The sequence below is a fragment of the Oncorhynchus mykiss genome, chromosome 9, assembly GCF_013265735.2.
Source record: "Oncorhynchus mykiss isolate Arlee chromosome 9, USDA_OmykA_1.1, whole genome shotgun sequence".
Classification (NCBI taxonomy): domain Eukaryota; kingdom Metazoa; phylum Chordata; class Actinopteri; order Salmoniformes; family Salmonidae; genus Oncorhynchus; species Oncorhynchus mykiss.
This window is the reverse complement of record NC_048573.1, coordinates 51,024,348-51,037,263: the sequence shown is the minus strand read 5'-3', so window position 1 is coordinate 51,037,263 and position 12,916 is coordinate 51,024,348. Positions and strand designations below refer to the sequence as shown.

At 42.3% G+C, this 12,916-nt stretch overlaps 1 protein-coding gene across 1 annotated transcript in view; it reads right to left on the bottom strand.

The window, feature by feature from the left end:
* cntn3a.2 (contactin 3a, tandem duplicate 2) overlaps window positions 1-12,916 on the bottom strand; it is a 75,929-nt gene that overhangs the window by 4,382 nt on the left and 58,631 nt on the right. The window contains exons 19-22 of the mRNA XM_021616097.2: window positions 8,644-8,753; window positions 5,838-6,024; window positions 5,317-5,429; window positions 4,970-5,135 (exon numbers count right to left, since the gene is read on the bottom strand). Coding sequence (XP_021471772.2) covers window positions 4,970-5,135; window positions 5,317-5,429; window positions 5,838-6,024; window positions 8,644-8,753 — 576 coding nt within the window. The remainder of the gene's footprint in view (window positions 1-4,969; window positions 5,136-5,316; window positions 5,430-5,837; window positions 6,025-8,643; window positions 8,754-12,916) is intronic.

Below are 12,916 nucleotides of genomic sequence, written 5' to 3'. Positions count from 1 at the left end.
AGAAGCTTATTAAACAGCATGATAATTACACATGTGCACCTTGTGCTGGGGACAATAAAAGGCCACTCTAAAATGTGCAGTTTGTTACACAACACAATACCACAGATTACTCAAGTTTTGAGGGAGCGTGCAATTGGCCTGCTGACTGCAGGAATGTCCACCAGAGCTGTTGCCAGAGAATTCAATGTTAATACAATAAGCCGCCTCCAACGGTTGTTTTTGAGAAATTGGCAGTACGTCCAACTGGCCTCACAACCGCAGACCACGTGTTACCACTTCATTCCAGGAACTCCACATCTGGCTTCTTCCCCTGCGGTATCATCTGAGACCAGAAACCTGGACAGCTGATGAAACTGTGGGTTTGCACAACCAAAGAATTTCTGCACAAACTGTCAGAAACTATCGGATAAATGCCGGTTTCAAATGTACCGGGCACATGGAAAACAGCGTGTATGGCGTCGTGTGGGCGAGCGGTTTGCTGATGTCAACATTGTGAACACAGTTCCACATGGTGGCGGTGGGGTTATAGTATGGGCAAGCATAAACTACGGACAAAGAACACAATTGCATTTTATCGATGGCAATTTGAATGCACAGAGATACCGTGACAAGATCCTGAGGCCCATTGTCGTGCCATTCATCCGCCACCACCACCTCATGTTCCAACATGATAATGCACAGACCCATGTCGCAAGGATCTGTACACAATTCCTGGAAGCTGAAAATGTCCCAGTTCTTCCATGGCCTGCATACTCAGACATGTTACCCATTGAGCATGTTTTGGATGCTCTGGATCGACGTGTATGACAGCGTGTTCCAGTTCCAACCAATATCAAGCAACTTCACACATCCATTGCAGTGGAGTGAGACAACATTACACAAGCCACAATCAACAGTTTGATCAACTCTATGAGAAGGAGATGTGTCGCGCTGCATGAGGCAAACCGATGCATATCTGTATTCCCAGTCATGTGAAATACATAGATTAGGGACTAATGAATTAATTTCAATTGACTGATTTACTTATATGAACTGTAACTCAGTAAAATCTTTGAAATTGTTGCATGATGAGTTTATATTTTTGTTCAGTGTACTTTTAACCATGTTTTGAGGATATACCGTGTTGGTTTACATTTACATTGTTTACAAACATTGGAGTTAAACAAGCTTATATCTTGGGTTCTGATGGGTTATTACAATTGAACTAAGATCATGGAGGCATATATACGTTATATTCTTCAAGAATCAGTGGGTATACACAGTGTACAAAACATTGGGAACACCTTCCTAATATTGAGTTTGCCGCCTTTTGCCATCAGAACAGCCTCCATTCCTCGGGGCATGGACTACAAGGTATCGAAATCATTCCACAGGGATAATGGCCCATGTTGACTCCAATGCTTCCCACAGTTTGTGTCAAGTTGGTTGGATGTCCTTTGGGTGATGGACCATTCTTGATACACACAGGAAATTGTTGAGCGTGGAAAAACCCAGCAGCGTTGCAGTTCTTGACACACTCAAACCGGTGAGCCTGGCACCTACTACCATACCGTGTTCAAAGGACCTTAAATTGCATCTGAATGGCACACATACACAATCCATGTCTCAATTGTCCCAAGGCTTAAAAATACTTCTTTAGCCTGTCTCCTTCCCTTCATCTAAACTGATTGAATTGGTTTTACAGGTGCCATCAATAAGGGATCATAGCTTTCACCTGGATTCAACTTGTCAGTCTATGTTCCTAATGTTTTGTACACTTAGTGAATATCATTCATTTATGTCTAAAAATCGATGTTGCAACTAGGGATTCTAACTTTAACACACCTGCCAAATATCATAACTCCATATCAAATAGATCATGCAATATGCTTTCGATGGATTTAAAAAAATGTTTCATGATGTTGACAACTGAACGTATTTTTTGCCAGAACCACTGGGCTGACTGACACCAAATTTGGTAAATAGCTTCTATGGACCCATGTCTTAAAACCCACGTCCTTATTTTCTAAGACTCTAGTTTAAACAACATGGCCATTATAAGCCAATAATCTTGCGTTAATGTTTTTTCCTGTCCAACAGCGCCACCTTGGGCCAAACTGAACCATACTCTACAGGTTAGCTAGACTCACATCGCTGACCATGTGTGCCAAAGTCAAACAGATCAATAGATATAAATATGTGCCTGTCGTAGAGCCACAGTGTGGTTAATCTGCATGTGCTTTCATATGTTGAGTCTTGACAGTGTTTGTCACAATGTATCAATATAAATATCCATGTCAGATTCATATGCATTTATGTGTCAGGTCACGCTCACTTCAATGTTTATTTGTCCATAGCTGCCATGTTGTTTGTGATACTAGCCGGAAAAATATTGTTTTCGGAGACCTTGGTCCAAAGATGCTATATATCAAGTTTCATCCAGGTCTGCCCAGTCCTTCCGGACTGCCCAGTATTTTCCACAAAATTCTGAATGGCGGAATATCCCTCATGGCGGACCTATGTACCTATGTACTTTGCGACTCTAGGGTAAACGGGGTGAGGGGCATTTTCAATTGTGTGTTATAGCGCCACCATCTGGCTAACTGGCATGGCATTGCATGAGAGGGTGTGGACTATAAGCCTTTACCATCATGCCAAGATGCACCCTCCTAGGCCTTACCATCTCACAGACATTTGCATGTAAATTTTCTGTGATGGAAGAACCGGTTTAAAAATAATGACAATAGGATTTCTCAAAGCTTTGCTGCTCGAACTCCTAATAATGAACTTCAACAAAAACAATAAACAGTGCCTGCTTTAGCCTTTTGTGGGCCCCAAGCGAGCTTCGCTGCTTGAACCTCTAATTAGCATTTAAAGGAAAGGAAGAGGTCTCCTCCTGCAGTCTCCCAGGAAGGTAATATCCAGTGAGAAGGGAAGTGAAACTTAGTGACATGGATAGATTGTGCTGCATATTTCAGCAAAATATGAGACTGCGGAGCCCAAAAGAGGGCAGTCACAGGAGTCACAGGAGGACAAACTGTCTTGGCTAGGTTATGAAGTTCCTAAATGACTTAATCTAGAGAAAAACGGTTGAAAAACTGTTTTCATCTTGATGGAAATAGTGTTTCCAGGGCCATCTCAGCTGTAACTACCTGATGGTAATAGAATGGCAATATGCACTCACATAATATAGATAGATATAACTCGTTTTAGATATAAGCTGAGACAAGACTCTTGGTCCCTCTGAACTTGCTTCTCCTTTGTGAGCAGAACGTATTAAATCTACGAAAGACTCCGGTCAATCTCTTCTTTGAATCACCACACACGGTCTACACATATTTCCAAGATCCATCCATTTCTAATAACCTGCCCCTGTCCCGATGGGGATTGAAACATCACATTATGTCACATTAAGTTTGTCCAAGGGCCTATCGTATTTTGTTAATATCTTCATTAACAAATACAGTACCAGTCAGAAGTTTGGATACACCTACTCATTCAAGGGTTTTTCTTTATTTTTACTATTTTTTATAATGTAGAATAATAGTGAAGACATCAAAACTATGGAATAACACATGGAATCGTGTAGTAACCAAAAAAGTGTTGCCTTGATGACAGCTTTGCATACTCTCAACCAGCTTCATGAGGAAGTCACCTGGAATGCATGTGCCTTGTTAAAAGTTACTTAATGCGTTTGAGCCAATCAGTTGTGTTGTGACCAGGTAGGGTTGGTAAACAGAAGATAGCCCTATTTGGTAAATGACCAAGTCCATATTATGGCAAGAACAGCTCAAATAAGCAAAGAGAAACGACAGTCCATCATAACTTTAAGCCATGAAGGTCAATCTGGAAGATTTCAAGAACTTTAAAAGCTTCTTCAAGTGCTGTCGCAAAAACCATCAAGTGCTATGACGAAACTGGCTCTCATGAGGACTGCCACAGGAAAGGAATACCCAGAGAGTTACCTCTGCTGCAGAGGATAAGTTCATTAGAGTTTCCAGCCTCAGAAATTGCAGCCCAAATAAATGCTTCACAGAGTTCAAGTAACAGACACATCTCAACTGTTCAGATGAGACTGTGTGAATCAGGCCTTCATAGTCGAATTGTTGCAAAGAAACCACTACTAAAGGATACCAATAAGAAGAAGGGACTTGCTTGGACCAAGAAACACGTGCAATGGACATTAGACCAGTGGAAATCTGGCTTTTGGTCTGATGATTCCAAATCTTAGATTTTTGATTCTAACCGCCATGTCTTTGTGAGACGCAGAGTATGTGAACGGATGATCTCTGCATGTGTGGTTCCCACCGTGAAGCATGGAGGAGGAGGTGTGATGATGTGGGGTGCTTTGCTGGTGACACTCTCAGTGATTTATTATGAATTCAAGGCACACTTAACCAGCATGGCTACCACAGCATTCTGTAGCGATACACCATCCCATCTGGTTTGGGCTTAGTGGGACTATCATTTGTTTTTCAACAGGACAATGACCCAACACACCTCCAGGCTGTGTAAGGGCTATTTGACCAAGAAGGAGAATGATGGACGGCTACATCAGATGACCTGGCCTCCACAATCACCAGACTTCAACCCATTTGAGATGGCTTGGGATGAGTCGGACAGCAGAGGAAGGAAAAGCAGCCAACACGTGCTCAGTGTAGGTGGGAACTCCTTCAAGGCTGTTCGAAAAGCATTCCAGTTGAAGCTGGTTGAAAGAATGCCAAGAATGTGCAAAGCTGTCATCAAGGTGGCTACTTTGAAGAATCTAAAATGTAAAATATATTTAGTTTGGTTTAACACTTCTTTGGTTACTACATGATTCCATATCTGTTATTTCAGTTTTGATGTCTTCACTATTATTCTACAATGGCGAAAATAGTTCAAATAAAGAAAAACCCTTGAATGAGTAGGTGTTTCCAAACTTTTGACTGGTACTGTATATTTTCGCTGAACCCAGATCAGTTAATGCTTTACATTATGAGCAGCTTACTTAGTTTGTGGATGCGGATGGGATCTGTGGCTGGGCCAAGCCCTCCCTCGCTCAGCGACCTTATGTGGATGACATAGTCTTCATTGTCAACGAGGGTCAGCTCGGCTGTGGAATTGTTTGTCAAGAGCATGTTCTCTTCCTTATGTTTCAGACTCCTGTAAGACAGCTGACGGGGGGAAAATAGAAAACATGGAGTAGCATTCTTCATAATCAGCAAGTTGATTGGTGAAAAATGAGGATGGGATTTATCATTAGAAACTATACTGGGTGATGGACCAGACGACCACACAAGGTATGTGATTCTAGTTTGGAAATAAGTGGTAAGTTTGAGGATAATATGAACTCACTTGGTAACCGGTGACCTCTGACTCTGTTTCCATGGCTACCACCGGCTCCCAGTATATAGTGATCTGGGAGCCAATCAAGGTCCACTCAACATTTAGAGGAGGTTGTCCGGGTGCTGTTGGACACAAGCAGCATTCTGTCGTTAAGTTTCTTTGTATGTTACCATAACCAGTCATGACCTCACCCAGTCATCTTCACCAGTCATAGTGTCTCTATGGCTTGGCTCATTCTACTCTACACCTTTTTCTCCTGACAGCTACCCACGATGCAGTTAAAATGTACCCTTTAAATAAGAGCTATTTCCCAACCACTGCCGTGGCAAAAAGTAAACGTGCTGAAATACGTTAACGCCCTCCTCTGTCCTCCCCACTTGGCATTAATTAAAAAGAATGGTGAACACTAATCCTCTGTCCACAACACATTTGTCTAGTTTATTAATACATTTTCCCTTTTGCTGAGCAATTGATGGAATTCCCTCCATTGACCGTCTAGGCCAGTATTGTAGTGTGTTCAAGACACCTACGTGATTTCTTGGTGGTGGCGTTGATGGCGGGGAGGAAAGGGCCAGTACCAGCTGTGTTGAAAGCGCTGACTGTGAGAAAATACTGAGTGTTTCGCCCTAAGCCACTAACAGTGACCGATGTTTGACTCCCAGGTACCCTCACTTTCCCCATCGTCTCTGGCTTGGTGTCATCCTCCCAGTACACCACCTGTTGAAATTGGAGGAAATGGGAGTTTATCTTTTCATGTATTACTTGAATAGGGACAGAAGCAAACACATTGACACACTGAATAAACAACCATCCAATGCTACAGACTTGTGGACATATGGAGACATCTCAAACTGGGGATTTGGTTTATGCTAATATCTGAGCTCTGGTTGGCTCCCGCCTCGCTTAAGGTAATTATTTTAATGAATCCCGAAGGGTGAAACTTTAAGCAAGAACTTGGTAAAGGTTAGGTTTAAGGTTAAGTTTAGGGCAGTGCTGCCAACTCATTTTGGAGTGAGACACACACATTTGATCCTCTTCACACGCCACACCTCTTATTTCTCACGCATTGAAAAAAGTACTGCTTTTATTTTCTATTTAATCCAGTGTATATTCAGTTCATTCACATTTCAACCGCGGCATCTCAACCTGGGAGATACTTCAGCTTCCTGCCATCGCACTGTGAACCACTTCACATTGAGGCTTGTGATTGGTTTAGTAAGGGTCAGGTACAAATGGTGATTGGATACGTGTTTGTAAAGAAACACCTCCCACAATTGTGGAAGGCAGCCACGACAGACTGGACAGGCACCTTCGTTCTACGCTGAACAAAGTTCATGAACTCAATTGTCAAAGAGCAGCACAACAACTTGTAGCACTGTTTTGTAAACATAATTATCAACAAATGAATTTGCTGTCACAACCTGCCCCTGTCGCAAAATGCTTCCCTTTGACAGCATGCAATAATATAGCCTACCATAGTGATTTAATTCACCACTTGCATTAGCCCAGATCCATAGTGTCTTCACAATACTGTATTTGGTCTAAGTCATCCCCTACAATGGGCTAAATACGTGAGCCGCTTCAGGAAACTAGGCGTATGTCGCAGGTCACTACTTCACAGGAGAGCCATTTGAACATAAACTTTTTTTTGTTGGCAGAAATGCCTTCTGAACATGTGAACTTTCATGTGCCTTAATAACAAACCTGTATGCCATCTGTAAATACGAATAAAATTGTTCAATTACGAGCCTAGTTGGTTTAGCCACTTAAAAAGACACCAACCTTCCCGCTAGCCATGATTGGCTTAGATAATGAGTGGGCTGAAAATGCTGAGAGATGAGTTCGGATTGGTCTGCCATACAGCACGCTTCTGTCTTTTTGAAGGGCTCTCCAGTATTAGTACCAAAAGATTCAAAAGTGAGTTTAAATGTTTATCAATTTTCAAAGCAAAATTACTTTCCCATTGTTCCTCAACTGTAGTGTATGATACACCATTGTATGATACTCTAATTTTGTCCAATGTAAAAAAAAAAACATCTCAAATTTTGTTACATAAGACCGATTTGAGCCGGTCGGTCACATATAGACTAATTGGTGTGCCTATCTTAGCAAGAACACTACTGTTATACGCCATAGTTTTACTATTTCACTTCTTACCAATTTTGCTGGTGTAATTAAATGTGAAATCTGATATGCCAACTTGTCTTTGAATGGATCTTTTGGGGTTTTTTAACAATTCAATGAGGGCTATTCAATGAGGGCTATTCAATGAGGGCTATTCAATGAGGGCTATTCATTTTTGTACTCATTTATGGGCAGTGCTGAATATAGGTTACGTCATAAAATGAGAATAGGTTATATTGAAATGCCCCTTGTCCCAAATATCCTGTTTTGTCATTTTAGTATTGTGCACAAGCTGCTAGACAGATGTGGTAGGTATGGATGCAAAACATGTTGCCTATGTACAGAAAGATGATAGAAAGGTTTTGAAAATCAGCCTCAACCACCTGAAGATTGATATTCATTAGATCTTTTTGAATGTGGGGTAATTTGTAGAAATCAAATGTCACATGTTCAAATCCCCAGTATTTGGAAGACATAGATCAGGGGTGGCCAACCTTCTTGGGGAGCTTCCTCTATGCAGGAATTTCTACATTCCTATTTTAAAGGGCTAGTTCACCAATTTAATTACATTTTAACTTGTTTATTTCTTATGAACAAGGGGAGACTGCAATCCATCCTATGGTTAGCCACGGCCACCAACCGTTAATGTTAGCATTTTCCACCAGTTGGCAGTCTCCAAATTTCATGTACAAATAATCTTAAAGTAACTTAAATCCAAGTCGTTTTTAGATTTGAGTGTGTATTCAATTTTAAAACGAATCCTGATTTTTTTAAAATGTATTCCACCCTGGTCATGGCCAAAGCTGTGTGAAAATATACAGAATTGCAGAAAATTTGCTTTTGGGTGGATTTATGGTAGCTTGGAGTGAGATTTCCTATCTTCAAAAGTTGGCAGCCCTGGTTTGGTGTTTCTGGCCCAAAAACACAGTCTGTATTATGTGTTTGTGGTGTTGAGTACAGGTGACAGGAAGTAAAAAAGCAGGTAGATCAGCATTTTGCTTTGTATTCTTTAAAAGGGCCAAAGTGCTCTCGGGATGCTGCTGTGAAGGCCTGTATAATTTACCACACAAGTCATCCAATTAAATCAGCCGTTACCATGGAAACATGACGTTTTGAAGTTGAGGCTTTGAGGTACACTGTGGGTGACGACAGGCATTGTAATTGTGTTGCACAAACTCGCTGTTTCATTTACATTTAAAACAGGAAATATACCTCGTAGCCGAGAACTCTTTCAGGAGTAAAGGATAGAGCCTGCCAATTCACTTCAATTTCTGAGGCGGAAACACTTCTGGCCCAAACTCCCCCTGGCATACCACTCGGCTCTGAAAAGAAACAACCGAGGAGAGTTTCACCCATTATTGAAAAACAACCAAGGCAAACGACTCTACAGACTAATACAACCCCTTTCAAACAAACATTTATGATCCTTCAGTTTATTGCAGTGGTCACCACCCTTTTCTGAGTCAAGATCACATTCTGAGTGAAAATGCATGCTGAGATCTACCGCTTTTTATTAACATGACTTAAAAAATGTAAGCCTATGCAACAATAACCAATTAAAAACAGTACTGTTGCAATGAGGTTTGTGCAGTAAGCTATAGGCTCAATACATTAAAACAGCATACTGGCTTTGCATGAATTTGCCTGCCAATGCATTGTTGTTCGGGACATTCTTTTAAAATTATATTTCAAAATTTGAGGTAGGCTATATGATCACACCGGTAATATATCCATTGTTGTATTACTTGTGAGGCACAGCTGAGTGAGCACACATTTAAATAATTAGCTTTTTATTTTACTGGGCTGATGGTGCCTGCATCTGATGGTCAGTCTCAGCGGAGGGAAAGAGCAGCAGAGTGAGGGACATCTCTCAACATCCCTCCGCTCTCCCTTTCCTCCACTGACACTGACCAAAAAGGGACACCGTCTTCCAGCTGATGGTGAAACTCGGGTCGCACTGCACAAATCCATGTTGTTACTGCTATGAACAGAGAAAGTAAAATATTCCTTGATATTACAAAAGACCCAAGCCGCTAATAATAACAACAACGCAGGCCTATATACACTTTCCTATTCATTCATTACTGCTGCACTGCTTGTTGTAGCTGAGGGGAAATAGGAAGAACGTGCATTTTATGGGTTATAAAAGTGTTAAATACAAAGTGTTGACAGTGCTGAGTAAGAACATAAACATGAACTCACTCAAAAACAGCAGCTCTTTGCTGTATTCATTGACAGTCTCTCTCATGGTTTTAAACGTTAGGAATCTCACAGTATTACATTTGCCATAGTTTTCTTTTATGCCTGCTAGGTTACTGCAGACTCGGTCACCTGAGCAATCTGATTGGCCAGCGGTGGCATAATGCACTTGATTTCCGCTCCAGGCCTACCTTCAGACACATTAAATGGCAAGTTTACCTACCCGGCACGCAGGGCAGCTGAATTGGATGCACCTACCACCAACAGCCCGTCATGCTGCAGTGTCATGTTAGGATGAGCCTGCAGGAAGGGTACCACATAAGGGAGGAGGATGTCTTCCCTGTAACGCACAGCATTGAGATTGCCTGTAATGACAACAGGCTCAGTCTGATGATGCTGTGACACCGCCCCAGACCATGACGGACCCTCCACCTCCAAATTGATCCCGCTCCAGAGTACAGGCCTCAGTGTAACGCTCATTTCTTCGACGATAAACGTGATTCCGACCATCACCCCTGGTGAGACAAAACCGCGACTCGACAGTGAAGAGCACTTTTTGCCAATTCTGTCTGGTCCAGCGATGGTGGGTATGTGCCTATAGGCGACGTTGTTGCCGGGAATGTCTGGTGATGACCTGCCTTACAACCGGCCTATAAGCCCTCAGTCCAGCCTCTCTCAGCCTATTGCGGACAGTCTGAGCACTGATGGAGCGATTGTGCATTCCTGGTGTAACTTGGGCAGTTGTTGTTGCCGCCATCCTGCACCTGTCCCGCAGGTGTCATGTTCGGATGTACCGATCCTGTGCAGGTGTTATTACACGTGGTCTGCCACTGCGAGGACGATCAGCTGTCCGTCCTCTCCCCCAGTAGCGCTGTCTTAGGCGTCTCACAGTAAGGACATCGCAATTTATTGCCCTGGCCACATCTGCAGTCCTCACACCTCCTTGCAGCATGCCTAAGGCACGTTCACGCAGATGAGCAGGGACCCTGGGCATCTTTCTTTTGGTGTTTTTCAGAGTCAGTAGAAAGGTCTCTTTAGTGTCCTACGTTTTCATAACTGTGACCTTAATTGCCTACCGTCTGTAAGCTGAAGGTGTCTTAACGACCGTTCCACGGGTGCATGTTCATTTTTTGTTTATGGTTCATTGAACAAGCATGGGAAACAGTGTTTAAACCCTTTACAATGAAGATCTGTGAAGTTATTTGGATTTTTCCGAATTATCTTTGAAAGACAGGGTCCTGAAAAGGGGATGTTTCTTTTTTTGCTGAGTATATTAACTTTGGTACTTTATTTAAAGTAACTGTCCAGTGAAAATCTCATTTTTAAAAGTTAATATTATGTTAATTCATACCCAAATAATGTTGTTGATTCATCCTATACTTGTATTTGTGGCCAAATCATAAATTGGATTAAAAAAACACTTCACAAATCCCACTTCAAACTCGTATCTCAAACAGACATTTAATTTTTTTTTTTGCCATTTCCTCGTAAATGATGATGTCATCTTCCTGAAGAGGATGAGCTGGCCAATCAGCTGTCTACTCAAATTCATATTTTTTATGACTGGTATATGCCCACACCCTTCCAACACAGAAAAGTTGCTTTTTAACCTACTTAATTCCCATTTTGTTGGATGGAAAACTATTTCACTCATATTTAAAATAATTATATAATTATATATCAATATATTTCATAGAAATTTGGAAACACTGGACAGTTAAGATAGTCCCCTATAGATGGTTTATAGATATTCAACAAACTAAACTAGCTATCCACTAACCCTAACTCTAGCTCTAATTATTGCATGTTGTTGTATTTCAAATTAACAGAGTTGCAGTTGATAGTTTGTTGATATTTTGAGCATTTGTAGACCATGTTTAGGGGGCTATCCAAATAAAGTGGGGTACCCTTTGTTTTGATTGATTTATAGTTACATTTGAGTATGTTATCATAATGTGCACCTCCCTAACACAACAATGCATTCTTTCAATATGTGAACTGGGGTTGTGTCTGAAATAGCACCCTATGGCTCAGGTCAAAAGTAGTGCACTATATAGGGAATAGAGTGCCATTTTGGACACACCGTTCAACAGTCTGTCACACCCTGGTCAGTTTCACCTGTCCTCGTTATTGTCTCCATCCCCTCCAGGTGTCGCTTCTTTCCCACAATGTATTTATCACTGTGTTTCCTGTCTCTCTGTGCCTGTTCGTCCTGTACGTTTCCAAGTCAACCAGTGTTTTTCCCATTCTCCTGCTTTTTGCATTCTCCTTTTTCTCATCCTCCCGGTTTTGACCCTTGCCTGTTTCTGGACTTTGTACCCGCCTGCCTGACCATTCTGCCTGCCTTGACCCCGAGCCTGTCTGCCACTCTGTACCTCATGGACTGTGATCTGGTTTTGACCTTTTGCCTGTCCACGACCATTCTCTTGCCTACCCCTTTGGATTAATAATCATTGTAAGACTCCAACCATCTGCCTCCTGTGTCTGCATTTGGGTCTCGCCTTGTGTCATGATAGTACGAACTGGCCATGACAGACCCAGCAGACTTGGACCAGCTCCACCACGCTGTCTCCCTACAGGGAGCCACCATTGGGAGACATCAGGAGTTGCTACAGGGCCTTTTGGAAGGGCTGAGTTCCTTGACGGAATGCCACAACCATGGGTTTAAGGCTATTATGGAGCAAATCATGGCGTTGGCTCAGACTGTCTGCCACCTCAACCAAAAAAACAACAACCACCCAGTAATTTTTTCCCCCTATCTGTGTTGAGTTGGTATAGCCTATCCCGACTCCCCGTGTACCCTGTTTACCTCCTCCAGAGCGATATTCGGGGAATCCTGGTGCCTGCCGGGGTTTTCTTTCTCAGTGCTCGCTTATTTTTGAGCTATAGCCATCTTCGTTTTCTTCAGACCGATCAGAGATAGCGTATATAATTACACTAATGTCAGGAAGGGCGCTCTCCTGGGCTTCGGCAGTTTGGGAACAACAATCTGCCATTTGCGGGTATTTGGAGGAATTCATTGCAGAGGTGAGAAGTTTTTGAGTCTCCGGTATCTGGGAGAAAGGCAGCCAGCAAATTGCTTGACTTGCGTCAAAACTCCCGTAGTGTGGCAGACTACACGGTGGATTTTCGCGCGTTGGCCGCCGAGAGTGCCTGGAATCCGGAGTCTCTTTTTGATACTTTTCTGCACGGATTATCTGAGGAGGTTAAGGATGAGCTAGCTGCTTGGGAACTGCTGTTGGATCTTGACTCCCTTATCGCCTTAACCATTAAAATTGATGGACGC